General features: G+C 45.5%; 1 protein-coding gene across 14 annotated transcripts in view; it reads left to right on the top strand.

Moving 5' to 3' along the window:
* ROR2 (receptor tyrosine kinase like orphan receptor 2) overlaps positions 1 to 16,953 on the top strand; it is a 232,264-nt gene that overhangs the window by 174,609 nt on the left and 40,702 nt on the right. For all 14 annotated transcript variants that reach the window (XR_010130279.1, XM_055349868.2, XM_055349871.2 and 11 more), the window contains one exon: positions 16,583 to 16,870. Coding sequence is in view for 13 of the 14 variants with exons in the window: in XM_055349868.2 (XP_055205843.2) it covers positions 16,583 to 16,870 (288 nt within the window). In the remaining variant the exon portion in view is untranslated. The remainder of the gene's footprint in view (positions 1 to 16,582; positions 16,871 to 16,953) is intronic.

Below are 16,953 nucleotides of genomic sequence, written 5' to 3'. Positions count from 1 at the left end.
TTGGTTAGATTCTCAACTTCTTTCTCAAAAGCCTGACTTAACCCACAGTGCAGACAGACCACAGATACTTACTGATTGCCCCCATAGCTGGCTCTGCGCGAGATCCTAGGATGTGTTGGCTGAACTGTGCTCTCTGCTGTGTGGATTTTACAGGTCTGGGGAAAGGCAAGCTGTCAGGTCATGATAAAATTCTGAGTTGTGGCAAGTGGGCTAAAGGAAGAGATCAGGTTTTGGGAGGGTAGAAGAGGAACAGATCTCTTAATCTGGGCATAGATGGTTGTGCTGAGATCTGAAGAGTGGACACTGGCCAAGTGAAAACGAGAGGGAAGTGTGTGCGAAGCCCAGCGGGGGCCCTGGGTCAAGCGGGACTTGGTGTCGTGGTGGTACCGCAGGGGAGATGCCTGGCTTATGGGCTGGGGCAAGGTGGAGGTCAGAGTCAGCCAGGGTTGAACCCATGAATCTCAATAGGGCAGCTGGAAGGCTCTTGAAATTCAAGTCATTTAGAATAAATAAAATTACGATTTCAGTTCCTTGGTTGTACTAGCTACATTTCAATTTGGCAAGAGGCTCCCACAATGGGTAGCACAAATCTAAAACGTTCCAGTATCACGGAAAGTTCATGGGGCAGCCCTGGGCTACGCCCTGCACAGCACTTTAGGTCCTGGAATTTGTGTTTGATTGTCGGTTGTTGAGGGCGTCTGGTGTGGGGGGTGGTGCAGTCTGATTTACTCTGTGAAAAAATCACACGGCAGCTGTGAAGCACGGTTCGAAGAGAAGCAGAGGATGCAGTTGAGGGGGAGGGGGCAAGTGATGAGAAGCAGACAGGCCATATTAATGGCCGAGAATCCAACTTGAGTCATTCCATAGACTCTGATATTTCCTTGGGAAAATGTATTGCAGTCCTTTGTTTCAGATGCGCTGCAAACCTCTCACCCGGGAGCTTCCTTGTGGGCCTGGGGCGGGGCTGTGCCAAGGCTCCTGGAGCAGGGGGCTGCAGGGGCCCTGGGACTGCATGTGGGATGGGAGCTGTTCTTTAAGTGGAGTGATCACAAATAACCCTGCGAGGCAGAAACAGCTGCATATTCATGATGCACTTAGGAAGATGCATTTGCTTATCAAGGTGAAAAAAATGACCATCAGATGAAATTTGACAGAAAATTTTATTCCCTGGATGCTGCAAGCTCCCGGCATTTATAAGTCAAATTCAGTGCTCTAAGGTGGGATTCTCTCAGTTCCATTTCTGGAAGTGGAGCAACTTCTCAAGCATAGAATAGAATGCTTTCTACTGTGCTTTTTGTTTGTTGGGATTTGATAACCTCTTGACTTTTTTGTTGTTGTTGTTAACCCACAAGTGATTGGTTTAAAAACCATGTGTGTTCAGTGCGTTCCCATGAGCGAAAGGAGTTGATTGATTACAGAGTTTGGAAGTTTGCCTCGGACCTGTCCAGAGCACAGAAACACTGACGCTAAAGGTGGCCCGTCAAGTGGGCACATCTGTACATACATGCATGTTTATGAAAGGGTAGTACGAAAAGAAAGCAAAGAACCACAGAAGGCCGGGCTGTGTTTCTTTGCAGTAGCAGGATAGTGTAGTATAGTATCACAGTTCTGAGCCTGGGTTTGCAAGAGGATGGGCCTGGATAAATGGTGGCTTCACCCTTCCCCCAGGGGTCAGAGCCTTGGGCATGGCACTGCTCTCAGCACAGTTTCAAGATGGGAGCACCCCCAGCGTAGGCGGGATGAAAGGGCTTGCTCAGTTCACTGCAAGCACCTAGAAACAGTAGCTGATGCTGGCGCCATTTGTTAGCATCACAATCGCGATGATTGGTGGATCCATCAGCACTCTTAGCGGGACAGGATCTGTAGTGAACTGTCCCCCAAAAGTCTCAGGGTAGGGGCCCCAATCTTTCCCTTGCTCATGAATTATCTGGTCCTATAGTGTGATTTTACTTCCTTTTGAGTTCCTGCTCCTGCACAAATGGAGAATCACTCCACCCGTCCTTCTACTCCTGGCCCCTTCCTTATATGATTAGTAATAGAAGGAGTCGGCCTGGCAAAGCCAGACTCATTCTTCCTGCACGTTTTTGCTCATAGAGCTTCTGGGAATGTCACGCTTGGCCACATTTTGCCTAATCACATGTATAATCATAGCTGAATGTACTATATTAGCTATTTATTTAACCCAATCATCAGTCATGATGTATAAACATCTGCAAAATCACTGGCAGGTGACATTGGCCTGTGGACCAGTTCATCAGTGATATGACAGCTTTACCTTTGGCCAAGCAAAAGCGAATCTAAGAATTAGCTGGAAAAAGTGTTTTTGTTCAGATGTCCTGGGTCAGTATTTGGCATGAAGCTTATATTTGGTAGATGGTATCGAGAGAGAGAGAGAGAGATTCTCAGAGCAAAAAGCCTATATAGAGAAAATGGGCACTAAGGATGTTGTGATTTACAGATGAAAAGTTTGCCCTCAGTTTTCATATGCCAAAGTACTGTCATTGTTTAAGACTGCAGGTGACTGTAGGACTTGGTTATAACTGGGTTAACATGTGAGTGAATAATTTAACAGACCTTTGTCTTCGTTGTTACATTAGATGTCCAGGAGACATACATACGTACATGCTTTAGAATTATCATTCTGTTACTTACAGAGGCTTATATCTGACCTAGAAACCACATGCTCTTTCGTTCCAAGGCTGTGTTTTAAATGCACATGGAATACAGCTTGTGTTTTGTAAGATCAGTACTTTGGAATGCTTGTGGGAAGTGGATAATTTCTGAAGGCTGGGGCGGGGTGGTGTGGGCTTGCCCGTCTGCTGGCCTCCTGTTCTGGCTCAGCCAAAATAGACCCGGCGAGCTGTGTGTCTCGACTTTGGAGAAGAGCTGCTCCTCGTCCACACTGCAGCCAGCAGGGGAATTCCTGACTTTGCCCATATGAGGATGTGTTGCAATTATAGGTGATCTCAAGTGGATTCTAAATAACAGGGTAGTGAAACCAGTGCCTTGGTTACTAGGCTGTTCCCTGCTATTTGTGCCATGTCAGGCTGTGGTGCCGAACTAAAATTTCCTTGGAAAGAGAAAACAAAGCAGTCAGCAGAGCTCCCTGAGCTGACACGGAGACCGTGCCTATTGGTCTCTGTTTACCAAGCATCAGTTTCCCAGTTCATGTAGGTCATATCGGCTGAATTATTGTGTGTGCTTCTGGTTTATTCTGGAACTCCTGGCGTGCGTGCCTGTGTGTATGTATGATAGTTTGTTAGGTTTAAAATAGAGCGAGGGTCTCCAAGGCTAAAAGGGTACAGAATGAAAATGGGATCATCCCTGCAAACATAGTCAGCATAAAGTCTGTCAGGCTTGTTATTCACAACTTGGGCTCAGCATCAGGATGTGCCATGCAACTCTGCTAGCTGCGTCTCCTCTGGCCAGGGACCCCACAGAAAGTTACTTTTCAGGCTCCAGTTTCTGAATCTACAGACTGGGCATGATGAATGTTAGTTGTTCTGAGCGTGCACAGAGATGGCAGTTGTGCGTCAGCTGCTGGGTGCACGCCTGGTTCCAGGAGGCAATAACGTTGTTGTGCCTGGGTTTGTTGTTTCCTTAGAATACGGATGACACTCCCTGGAGTGGGTGTGCTCCAGGTGCCCAGACCAGAATGTGAGAGGCACCCTGCCCCCCCCATACCGAGTGAGGCTGGGGTGGGCCCCCGTGCTGACCGCCAGCAGGCGAGCCAGGGTAAAGATTATGAGGAATGTCCTCCTGCCAGGTGACTGTAGCCTGTCCTCAGAATTCTTTTCATCTTGAGAACATAAAGATTGAACACAGAGGTGACGCTGAGGTTTACCAGATACCCACAAGGGGCACTCAGGCACAAATAAGGATGCACAGGGGAGCGTGGTGCAGTCCCCAGGGCCACCACGAGGGCATCCCCCTGCAGCAGACTGCTCTGTTATTCCTTAATAATTTCCCTGCAAAGAGAGAAAGGACAGGGTCTAGACACATAGAACAATAAAGAGAAAATAATGTGAAGAGTATGGTGCAGCAGAAATGCACATGGAACTGCTGGTGGTCTGGACGTCCAAGGCGGTACTCGGATGGGCACGGGGGGTTTCTGGGAGGATGTGGCCCCTGAAGTGAGGCTTCTTGCATTCAGCAAGTATTTACCGAAGCCCACAGCATGCTGGGCGCTCAAGAGTCTCTGAAAACGTCTCAGTATGAGGCGGCGTGGTCTCTGCCCCTCCGGGCTCTCTGAGTGTCTTTCTAAATGGGAGAGGCAAGCGTGGGAACCACAGGAGGACCTCAGATCATGAAGGTACTGGAGGGAGGCGGGGCCGGGACGGGAGTGAGCGGTGCTGGCTGTCATAGTTGGGGTGGTCGAGAGGCTGAGCCCCACTGAGAGAGGACATGGGGCAATGGCTGGCAAAGGCCCCACAGCTCAGGATGCTCCAGGCAGGAGGCGCACGTGGGAGAGGAAGGGAACGTAGAGTCCCGCTCAGAGCAGCAAGGCTATGACACCCAGTCTCACGGTGGGCATCCAGGGTCAGACTCGGGTTTCATTCTGGCCACTTCAGCTGTTATGTTGCTAAGGGCAGGAGTGGGGGGTGGTGTCCCACATGCCCTGCGTGCTCAGGGAACCCCCAGGACAGCTCTGAAGGTGCTGATATGCTCAAGGGGCACAGGTAGGGAGAGGACCAGGCTGCCACCAAGGAGGCCCGGGTGGGCTCCATGCTTATTGTGGGGCATCTCAGCCCTGCGGGTGTCAGCTGGAGCTAGAAACTCATTTTACGAGGACACGGGAGGCTTGCACTGAGCCCAGTGTCCAGTGTCCACATCCACGTCCACCCTGGGCTGGGGATTGCTAGGGGTACATTTTGTGGGCACAAAGAGAAGCTCCAGGGTGACATGGGGAGGGAGCAGCTGTCGAGCACTAGGACTTGGTGGAGGGAAGCTTCCAGGCAGGTCATTCTTAGGTTCCAGGTCAGCAGCCAGTTCAGCCCCTGCCAGTCTTGTCTGCCTCCGCCCGGCCCACAGCCACACAATCCCAAGCAAACCTTTCCCTAAGACGTTTTCTAACATCCATTGGACAAAACAAACATGAGATGTCCAGGTTCTGAGCGTTGCACCACTCTGGAGGCTGAAGGCCATGTTCGAGGCACCTTTGATCCAAGTAGGGGACCCTTTATCCTCCTATTGGCTGTGAGTCTGCAATGCCTGTTGGGTTGTCTGGATCTGGAGCCACTGAATGGTCTTGGAAGAAAACTCTAACCCACAAATAGGAGGTTTCAAAGTGTGCACCATTGGTTATTCGGGGCAGAGTTTGGGCCGGGCATCTGAGACTGTCTGGACTGTCTGGAGACCCACAGCGGCTTCCTGCCATCGATGAGGCTGATTTCTGCCTCCGAACCTTCCCTGCAGTCCTCGATCAGCCCCTGTCTTTCTCCCAGGGGTAGCGTTCTGACAACCTGTGCCCAGCGGGGTGGCGTCCCTATGGTGGGCGGCCGTTTCTCTCATCTGACTGGTATTGTCAGTGGCTATTGTTCTTCCTCCTGCGGGTGACACACACGGACAGCAGTGATTCTTCCTGAGCTTGCTGGATTTGAGACCATACTGCAAAGGGCTGTGCCACCACCTGTCTGTCTCTGTCTGTCCCCGGGGTGTGCACACACCCATGTCTCTGTCTCTTTGGGTGGGTGTGGATGTCACCTGTGTGTAGGTCTTAGCTTTAGTTTCTTGGGCTGTCTCCTTCCTTCTACAGCCGTTCTTCTTTCTTCTTCAATTCCTCTACCCTAGCAAAGGATGAGGACCTTTGTCATAGCAAAGGACTTCAAGACGAGGTGCCTTAAGACATCAGAATGTTTTCTCTCAGCTCTGGAGGCCGAAAGTCTGAAATCAAGGTTTGTTGGCAGAGTCAGTTCCTTCTGAAGGCTCTGGGGACAGTCTGTGCATGCTTCGGTCTGAGCTCCAGGCATTGCTGGCAACCCTTGGTGCCCATGGTGCTCTGTGGCTGTGGCGGCGTCACTCCATCTCTGCTCTTTCTTCTCTCTAGGTCCGTGTCTGAAATTCCCTCTTCCTATAAGGACAGTGTTGTTGGATTAGGGCCCTCTCTAATCAAGTAGGACTCCTCTTAACTTCGTTACATCTGCAGTGACCCTGTTTCCAAATAAAGTTACACTCACGGGTTGCGGGGATGAGGACTTCAGCATGAGTGGCTGGGGGACATGGGTCACCCCACCATACTCTCAGTTTCTTCAAAGGTACAAACACTCTTAGGTGGTTTTCTTCATCTCGCAAGTCCCCATGCTTCTAGTTTTCCCTGTTTTATCTGACTCCCATCCTTCCTGACACTGCCCCTGGTTTTCTGCAGCTGGCTGCATGCACCACTCAACAGCTCAGTGGGAAAGCCTGAGTGGAGTGGCCACTGTTCCACACCCGCAACGGATTTACTAACCTGAAAGTATCTTCCCTTGGGAGGAGCAGCTTTATGTCCTTCCTGCAGCTCTCAGGATTTCCATTCCACGTGCCCTTCCAGGAAATTTGTTTTATTTCCCGCTAATCAAAGCGCCATGACCTCATGATCTCTAATATGTAAAGTTTTCTTGATCTTCCTGGACTGATCAGTGTGACTTGGTAAAAGCAGATCCTCAATGCCTAAGTAATTTGACCAAGTTGGTGAATACTTGGATGATTGGCTGGATTTAAAAATCGTAAGTCGGCTGGACATGGTGGCTCACACCTGTAATCCCAGCACTTTGGGAGGCTGAGGCGGGTGGATCACGAGGTCAGGAGATCAAGACCATCATGGCCAACATAGTGAAACCCCGTCTCTATTAAAAACACAAAAATTAGCTGGGCGTGGTGGTGCATGCCTATAATCCCAGCTACTCGGGAGGCTGAGGCAGGAGAATCGTTTGAACCAGGGAGTTGAAGGTTGTGGTGAGCCGAGATCATGCCGCTGCACTCCAGTCTGGCGACAGAGCGAGACTCCGCCTCAAAAAAAAAAAAAAAAAAAATGTAAGTCATTGATCTGACTCTGACTGTGAGACAGAGCAGTGATGGGATTCCTCTGTTACTTTGCCTTTGGGTTGTTTTGATGCTTGGACTCAGCTCCCTGTCCAGAGATTTGCAGTGCACAGAGAGCTGACGTGGGCACTGGGGAGATGAGCCTGTACCATCAGTTGCTAAAGTTGTGCCACTGTTAAGTTAGAAAGGGGAAGTTTTTTGGATCAATTAAAAGGGAAGACTTCTGTTCTGTTTAACGCTATGGAGTGTGAGTGCTGCCCAAATCCAAGCGAGCCGAAACCTCAGTCAGCCATGCCTGGCTCCTTTTGGCCTGGCAAATTGTTTCTGGAGAGGTTTAGGGCAGCTACAAAGGAATGTTTTTGTGAGTTGGAGGAGAGCTTAGAAAATGGTTAATACAAACCCTGTATTTTGCACATAAAGGAAATGAAGCCAAGAGAGGCTAAATGACTGGCTATAAATTAAACACCAAGGGAGAAAGGAATATTGTGCTTAATCTCTAGAGAGCTTTCTTTCCCGCTTTCGTGTTTGGCCCCTAGAGAATCGATGACGTTGAAAATGGTGGACCAGACTCATTTGGCAGCCCTCCCACGTAAATTACATATGAGTGCTCAATAAAATACTAGTAAAAGATGCAAATGCTTATATGAACATGCAAGGGAGATGGAGAAATGCCCAGGAGCCAGGAATGGAAAGGAAGCAGAATTATAAGTGACAGCCCTGGGCTGCCGCAGCAGAAGCCACTTGAGGTAGCCCACTACGTTTGCAGGTTTGGAGAACAGCCCGATTTTCCTAGGTCCTCAAAAAGAGTTTATCTGAGACCAAGGGCCGAATTCTGAAGGCGTCATGGAGTTGTGACATGAGCTCACCAACAGTGAAAAGTGATGTCACCACATGGCCGTGGCACACATGTGGACATGTCTGTGGGCCACAGAGCAGAGAGGGCACCAAGACGTGGACACAGCAAATCCTCCAGGGCTTTAATGTCAGAATAGGCTCGGGAACATAAATGCTACACTTGAGAATATGCAGGGATAGGGAAATCCTGATGGAGAGTAAATGAAATAAGAAACCTAAAGCTACTGATTTCACTTGGAATTGGATGTACTAAGTTTCTTCTAATCAGGAGAAATGAGGGACTAGGAGAAAAATCTAGCTTGGTTTTAGGAAAATAAAGGAATGTGCATTTTTTGCACCCTGATATAAAGCCTATGAACTATCATCTCTAATATAGAAATGATTCTGCTAGGTTCAGTTTCATCAAGAGCCTTGGGTTTCCACACCAAGCCAGGAGGGAACCCATGGGCTCTACAGAACCGAAGCTTTGTTGACAAGCTTACCTGTGAAGCTAGGAGACCTGCGAGCTGCAGTCCTGGAGAAGAGGGATGAGCACATTGCCACGGGGTCAGCCCCTGGAGGTCAGATGAGAGATTTCCTCCACCCTGGCTCCAGATGGGAAACACAGAAGGCTCTCCCATGAGAAATCAGTTGGAACTGGCACCTCTGGAAGCCAGATTTACATTACCAGAATGCTATAGGAAATTCCAAGCCAAAAAGTTAAGATAAAACTTGGCACTGCCTGTCAAGGGAACCCAGTCCTCAAGGGATTCCCTCAGAAAAACCAGCCTAACAATAAAAAAATTACACAGCACACTTGTCGAGGCCCAGGATGAGTGGCAAGCTAGCAAACAATGAAGCCAGAAGGATTCAAGATGAAAGGAGGAAACAGAAACCACATAGAAGAAAAAGCAGTGGTGGATTTGAAAAGGAACCAAACAGACCTTCTAGAAAAGAAAAATATAGTCCATGAAATGAGAAACTTGATGGGTATGTTACAGGGTAGATGCACATAGCTAAAGACATAAAAGGGTAAGGAGTATTAAAAATAGGGAGAGAGCACAGTGGAATTATCATATGAGGAAAACCAGCATATACCTAGAAGGATATTTAATATTTTATTAAATACTGATAGAGGTTTTATAGAATTGACAGAAAGCACAAATCTTCAGATTTGAGGAAGAGCACTGAGACCTGAGGAGGCTAAAATAAAAATAAATTTACTATTAATGATAGACAATTTGGAATGGCAAAGACGAAGGAAAAATATTGAAAATAGCCTAAGAAGGGGAAAGTTCAGAATACTTGCAAAGGAACAAGAACTGCAGGACTTCCAACAGTCACCATAAAAGCCAGAGGACAGTATTGCCTCAAATTCTATACCCAACTAAACTATCATTCAAGTGTGAAAGTCATGGATGTTTTTAGACCAAGACTAGGAGTGTTTGCAGCCTTAGTCCTTTACCCAAAGAATGAATGTTATTCAGGATGAGCTCAACTGAACCTAAGAGGAAGGAGTGAGATGCAAGAAGTGTTGGTGAGGAAAGAAGTTGGTAGATCTCAAAATACTCTGACAGTAAAAATAACAATAATTGGAGGCTTAAAATCAGAGTGTATCTAAGCAGTAGGAAGCAGTTCAATGTGTGTGTGTGGTGTGTGTGTGTGTGTGTGTGTGTGTAAGTGATGATAGCTCATAGCATTTAAAGTCTTTTGTAATTGGGGGACTTTGCTAAATTAGGTAAGCCTATAAAAAGTAGTTAAGCTAGCCACTTATGTATAACTTTCAAATAAGCAGAGGGGAAAAATGGAGCATTTAAAAATCCAATAGAAGATAGGAAAGAAAAAATAAAAGGCAATGGAAACATTAAAAATAAAACTCATCAGTTAAAAATGTAGACTCAAAATGTAAAATTATATGCCACTTATAAGAGGTATATCTAATACAGAATCATAAAAACGATAAATATATTAAAAAGATAAAAGTAGGGCTATGTTAACCAAAGGTTCCCTGAGGATGGCTATAATAATATCAGATAAAATGATCTTCTAGGCAGAATTGTTGCTTAGTGATGTATGGACCAAATGATGTAATAAAACTGAAGTTGGGAATGCATCCAGCCCCATCATTTCCCATATATCGACTCAACTTGACAGAATTACTAAAAGCTATTTGACAAATGCAAAGTCTTTGAATCTAGTAGATAAACATATTAAAAATATGAAAAACAAAATCAACAAGCTTGATCAAATGGGCACTTAAAACTCTGCCATGAATGTAGAATAAGCACATTCTTACTACGCATATGTGGACCATCTTCAGGAAGCTGACTCTGTGGAGCATATCTCAGTGGCTTCAAAGAATTGTGATCACACAGACCATGTTCTGTGACAACAGTGCAATTAAAGCACACTTTAAATAACTCATAGCTAAAAGAAAAATGTCATAAGATATATTACACAATATTTGGGTCTGACTAATGATGTGAAGATTAATTAATTGGATGGCTAAAGAAGAGTGGAAGGAAAATTTTACACTTAATGCATACATAGAAAAGGAAAAAGATATAAAATGAATTAACTACAGAAGTTGGAAAAAGCATCAGAATAGAGAGATGAACAGACAGTTACACAAGGGGAGCCCCAATGACGAGAAATATTCCAAAGGATGTGGAAGCTCACGAGGAATTCATAAGATGCGAACTAAAACTGTAGCGCAGAACCTATCAGATAGGCAAATATTTTAAAGCACCCAAACACCAAATTCTGGCACAGCTGTAGGGAAGCACTTTAACTCAGATATTGTTAGTGAAGTACAAATTGTTTCAAGCACTTTTGAGACTCAGATCAATGAAAGATTTCAAGACTCTATGACACCACATCCAAGTGGATACTTTTTTCCCCTTCCAACTTTTATTTTAGGTTCAGGGGTACATGTACAGGTTTGTGACGTGGGTAAATTGTGTGTCGTGGGGGTTTGGTGTACAGATTACTTTGTCACCCAGGTAATGAGCATAGTACCCAATAGGTAATTTTTTAATCCCCACCCTCCTCCTACCTTCAGTCCTCCAGTAGGCCCTGGTGTCTGTTGTTCCCTTCTTTATGTCCATGTGTACTCAGTGTTTTATTCCCACTTATAAGTGAGAACATGAGGTATTTGGGGTTTTGTTCCTGTGTTAATTTGCTTAGGGTAATGGCCTCCAGCTGCATCCATGTTGCTGCAAAAGATATGATTTTTTTCTATGGCTGCATTGTATTCCATGGTGTATAAGTACCACATTTTCTTTATCCAGTCATGTATGTACTTTTGAGAGACTCTTGTATATGCACAGGACAAGACATCTATATAGGTGGTCATTAAATATTACAATAGCAATAATGTGGAAACAGCTTACAGTCCTTCAGCTGGGAAATGGATAAGGAAATTGTGGCTTGTTTGTATAATGGGCTATTCTATTACACAGTAATTAAAATAAATGGAGCACATCAACCAACATAGATGGATGAAATCAACTAGCAAATATGACCTTTCAGGGAAAATTTCTAAAAACATAAAATAATATAAATATGCATTGGAATGATGCATACAAGTTCTCTGGAGAAAAATAAGCAAGAGTAGGTTTTGGTTGCATTCTAGAATTTTTTTTAAGTGTTCAAAGTGAAATATGGGAAAATTAATGTCAAATCTTTATACGTTTTGTTCATGGTTATTGTTTGATAGCTGTGTTTTTCTGTATGTTTGCAGCATTTTAGCATTTAACATTTTTAAATCAAAAAGAATGTTGAAAAAACAATTAGGCAAAAAGATATGGGAGATATGAATTTTGAAAGCAAAAAGGTTATGTTATTGTTATTTGAAGAAGATGGTATCTATGTGGAAAATCCAAGGCAATCAACTCAGAAACCGTTATAACTAAGATAGCTGAGTAAAGTGGCAAGATCTTTAAAAACTTGCAAATGGGATTAAGTTAATTATTTTGAGAAGAGAGGATCATTCTGGCTTAACCGGGTAGGCCCAGTATAACCACAGAGGTCCTTAGGAAACCGGGGCTGGAAGACTGGATTCAGCAGTAGATGGGACAATGGAAGCAGAGGTTGGAGTGATGCAATGAGGAACCACTGGCCAAGGAAAGAGGGGGTCCCTAATGTTACTGAAACACCGGGGTTTGGTCTAGGTCCTGCTGCTCACCACACGGAAAGCCAATCACTGAGACAACAATTATTGCCAAGAAAGAAGGCTTTAATCCGGTGATGCAGCTGAGGAGATGGGAGCTTAGCTTCAAATCCATCTCCCTGTCTGATTAAAATGAGGGCTTTATATAGCAGGGAAGAAAGGTAGCTATGTGTGGGAAAACAGGAACATGGAAGGGGTAAAGAAGCCATCCTGATGATGGAGGGGCCTAGTGTCTTATTGTCTGGATGTGATGTGATGATCTGGTGAGTTTCAATTCTTTGATACTTTTTTGAGAGGTCCTTTCCTGAGGAAGGGTCAATTTCTATGTTTATCCAAAAGAACTGTCTATGACAGTGGTCTTCAACCTCCCAGCCATGGACTGGTACTGGTGCATGGCCTGGTACTGGTGCATGGCCTGGTACTGGTGCATGGCCTGTTAGGAACTGGGCTACACAGCAGGAGGTGAGCAGCAGGTGAGAAAGTGAAGCTTCATCTGTATTTACAGCCACTCCCTATCAATTACATTACCACCTGAGTGCCACCTCCTGTCAGATCAGCAGTGGCATTAGCTTCTCATAGGAGCTCAAACGCTATTGTGAACTGTGCATCTGAGGGATCTAGGGTGTGCGCTTATGAGAGTCTAATGCCTGATTATCTGTCACTGTCTCCTGTCACTCCCAGACGGGACCGCTAGTTGCAGAAAAACAAGCTCAGGGCTCCCACTGATTCTACACATTATGGTGAGTTGTACAAATAAATAGAAATAAAGTGCACAATAAATGTAATGCTCTTGAATTATCCCCAAACCAAGGCCCCTACTTCAGGCCATGGAAAGATTATCTTCCATGAGACTGGTCCCTGGTGCTAAAAAGACTGGGGACCATTGGTCTATGGGACTGTTGGGTTGGTTTCACTGGAAACCTGGCAAGGTTTGAGGAAAGCAGTTCTCACACAGAGCCTCTGGAAGGAAGGCAGTCCGTGTCACATGGATATGAGGACTTTGACCCCCATAACTGTAAGATGAAAGATGTGTGTTGCTTTACACCCCTGTTTGTGGTAACTTGTCACAGCAGCCACAGGAAATTAGTACACTATGTAGATGATTGCTATCTAATAGTTTCCCTATAAACCTAAAGTCATTTAGACAGAAATAATAGAAAAAGTATTTACAATAGTAAGAAAAATTAGAGAGCAGCTAGAAATCTACCTAAAAATATATGTGAAGATCTATATTAAGAAAATTACAAAGCTTTTCTGAGTACTTCAGAAGGTCTGAAATAGATACATAGACCATGCTTTCTCAATATCATGAAGTGGGTAGTTTTATGCAAATTATCCATTAAAGTCCTACTTTTAAAATGGAACTTGCTGGGATGATTTTAAAATTTAGAAGAGAAAAGTAGCAATGAAATTGAGAATATTGCCCCCAAAAAGTAACAGTTGTTTTTCTTTTCTTTTCTTTTTTTTTTTTTTTTTTGTTGAGACAGAGTCTCGCTCTGTCACCCAGGCTGGAGTGCAGTGGCGGGATCTCGGCTCACTGCAAGCTCCGCCTCCCGGGTTCACGCCATTCTCCTGCCTCAGCCTCCTGAGTAGCAAGGAGTACAGGTGCCCACCACCTCGCCTGGCTAATTTTTTTGTATTTTTAGTAGAGACGGGGTTTCACTGTATTAGCCAGGATTGTCTCCATCTCCTGACCTCGTGATCCACTCACTTTGGCCTCCCAAAGTGCTGGGATTACAGGCGTGAGCCACCGCACCTGGCCCACAGTTGTTTTTCTTAATGTCCAAACGTACTTCAGTCATCATAATTTAACAAATGTGATGTTGCCATAGCAACAAGCCAAGTGATTTAGTGGGGAGGGGGAAGGCAAGGTTAGAAGTGAATAGAGCTTGTTTTAGATGGGCAGCCAGAGAACACCTTCCATGAAGGTGACATTTCAGCAGGTGTGATACATGAGAGACAGCAAAGAACACTGAGGAGTGGCCTTGGCCAGCTGAACAACAAGGAACCAGCTTGCTGTGCTTTGGAGAGAGCAAGGGACTCCCTGTCCAGTGGGGAAGAAGTGTGGGGAGGTTAGAGAAAATTTGGGAGCGTTGATACTGTGGATATAATCTAGTTATTCTCCATTATCTGTCTTTCTGATTTCTTTCTGAAGGCTCAATTTTACTCACCTACTTGGGGAGGCAGCTGTAAATTATCAGGTTACCTAATGATGGCCCCATCTGAGTACTGGTCCCACTGAGCTTCCAATATAATGTGAAGGTGGCTGCCTCGAGGCCTGGCTGGAACGTGGTGCTGTCCGTGAGACTCTACCCTGGTCCCTTCCCACCTGGGCAGGCCTTTATATGCCACTGCCTCAGCACCTTCCCGGGTATAGCTGCTGGCCATTTAGCAATATTCTTTTCAATGCTAGTCTGGCCAGAACACAGTGAAATGATATGCTGGGATGGGCAGCCCAGATTATATCAAAACCACCACTTCACATCGTCACAGCAGATTAGATACTGCATTCAACAAAGAAACAAAGACATGGGATCAAGTAGACGGGAGCATGGGGAATGCAGATTGCCCATGCTGTGCCTGTATGGTTGAGTTAATGAAGATCATACATACAGAACTTTACCCTGCCTGATTCAGCCTATCTTTTTAAGGAATTGTCATCAGCATTTTAGTGACCTTCCAGCTTTATGTTGTCAATAAGAATTACCTTCTATAACTTAAATCAGTGCATGGAAAAGGGTTGGCTAGGAGAGTATCCAGGTAGAACCTAATGATGTTAATAATAATTATAAGTAGTGGTCTCTGCTCATTAATGACTACTGTGCAGACAGGTGCGTTTCCACTGTCCCCGTGAATGAAGACCGTCTCCTCATCTTAAATCCACCGCCTGGCTTCCCCCACCTCTCCATCACCTCCACCTCCACAGATGCTGGAGGATCCTACAACACTTCTTACCCTTAGGGTTCACTAGAAATACTATAATTTTCCGATTAAATCTGTAACAACAGATGCCTGCCATCTTTCAACTTCACTTGAAAAGAAAGGATCAAGGCCAACCAGAAATGAGCCAAAAGATTCAGAACATGGATGTATCTGTTTTGAAGTCATTTTCAGATTGCTGTGTTGTTTTAGCTTTGTCTGATGTAAGTTCATGTTGATGATTAACTTTCTTGTCCAACATTAGTTTTCCCTACATGTTACATTAACAGAATTGTAGTTTGCATGTTCCTCTTAAGAGACGGAGTAGTTCTCCAGCCTCTTAACCACACCACACACCTGTGTATGCAGGCACACACATACATGTGCACCACACAAACACCGCACATGCATACTCACACACATCCCTCCTCCTTTGTCCCTTTCACTTCCCCTTGTTCCCTGTAGCCTTGCGTTGCCCCTTAGAGCTCCTGCCTGTGGCTGTACTGGGCTCCCCACTTATCAGGGCAGTGTTTCCAGCTCCTATTTTAGGAGCAGCCCACTCACTCCCCATTCTGGGTGCTTTAAGACCCTGTGTGCCCCCTAGTGTGTGTGCACGGGACTGCTTCTGTCTGCTCTGGACCTGGGTGCAGCAGGACAAAGCCTTCAGCTCCCCTCATCAGCATTGTAACTTCTGTTCTATTTACAGGACTGTGATTAGCTTGGTTTGGGGATGTCCATGTTTTGTCACACATCTTTTTTTAATATTTTACTTCTGTGGCTTTGTGCTTAATGATGTGGTAGGCAGGGAGGAGGGACTTTCTGAGCATGAATTTACATCATTTTGACCAGCCTGGGTTAGATGTAGTGTTTGGAAAGAGAAGCACAGTTGATCCTCATCATTTGCAGATTCCGTATTTGTGAGTTCACCTAATACCTGAAGTCTATTTGTAACCTCCAAATCAATACTCATGGTGCTTTTGTGGCCTTTCACAGACACACGCCCACGGCAGTGAAAAATTTGTGTCCCAGCTGGGGCTAAACAAGGCGATGGTCTGCTCCCTGGTTTCTGCCCTCATATTGTGAACATGTGGCCTTTTCTTGGTCTATTTAGTGCCAAGTTTCTTGCATATTTGGGCTTTTTGTTGGTGATTTTATTGTTTATGATGGCCCCCAGGCACAGCACTGAAGTGGTCTGGTGTTCCTAAGTGCAAGAAAGCTGCGACATGCCTTATGGAGAAAAAAATGTGTGTGAGAGAAGCTTCATTCAGGCATGAGTTATGAGGCTGTTGGCCATGGGTTCAATGTGAGGGAATCAACAGTACACATTGAATATGGTGTCTTTAAACAGAAACACACATAAACCAAGGTTATGTATTGGTCGGTTGATGAAAATATTATGACGAGAGGCTCACAGGAATTTGACTCTGTATTTCCCGTAGGAGCAGTGGTTCAGTATTCACTAATTCAGCGTTCCCTGTAGCTTTCTAGAAGATAATTACCGCAGATAACAAGAACCTATTTTAGCAGGTGACAAAAATCGAAACCTTCCCTTGGAAGAGTTCATAACAGAGCCCCCAGGTAGCCCTTCCTTCCAGCCCTCACTGACACTTGCTCTTTTGTGACCGCTCTCCTTGGCAGGTTACTTTCTGAATTTTCTGGAGCCAGTAAACAATATCACCATTGTCCAAGGCCAGACGGCAATTCTGCACTGCAAGGTGGCAGGAAACCCACCCCCTAACGTGCGGTGGCTAAAGAATGATGCCCCGGTGGTGCAGGAGCCGCGGCGGATCATCATCCGGAAGACAGAATATGGTTCACGACTGCGAATCCAGGACCTGGACACGACAGACACTGGCTACTACCAGTGCGTGGCCACCAATGGGATGAAGACCATTACTGCCACTGGCGTCCTGTTTGTGCGGCTGGGTGAGTTGGACAGTGAAATTGTGTGGGTTAGCAGATATGAAGGTTCCCAGCCACCGAGCAAGAGGTCCAGTTGCTATTTGAAA

This window comes from Gorilla gorilla, chromosome 13 (assembly GCF_029281585.2).
Source record: "Gorilla gorilla gorilla isolate KB3781 chromosome 13, NHGRI_mGorGor1-v2.1_pri, whole genome shotgun sequence".
In the NCBI taxonomy this organism is placed as follows: domain Eukaryota; kingdom Metazoa; phylum Chordata; class Mammalia; order Primates; family Hominidae; genus Gorilla; species Gorilla gorilla.
The sequence above is the reverse complement of the archived record's forward strand: the minus strand, read 5'-3'. Positions and strand labels throughout refer to the sequence as shown.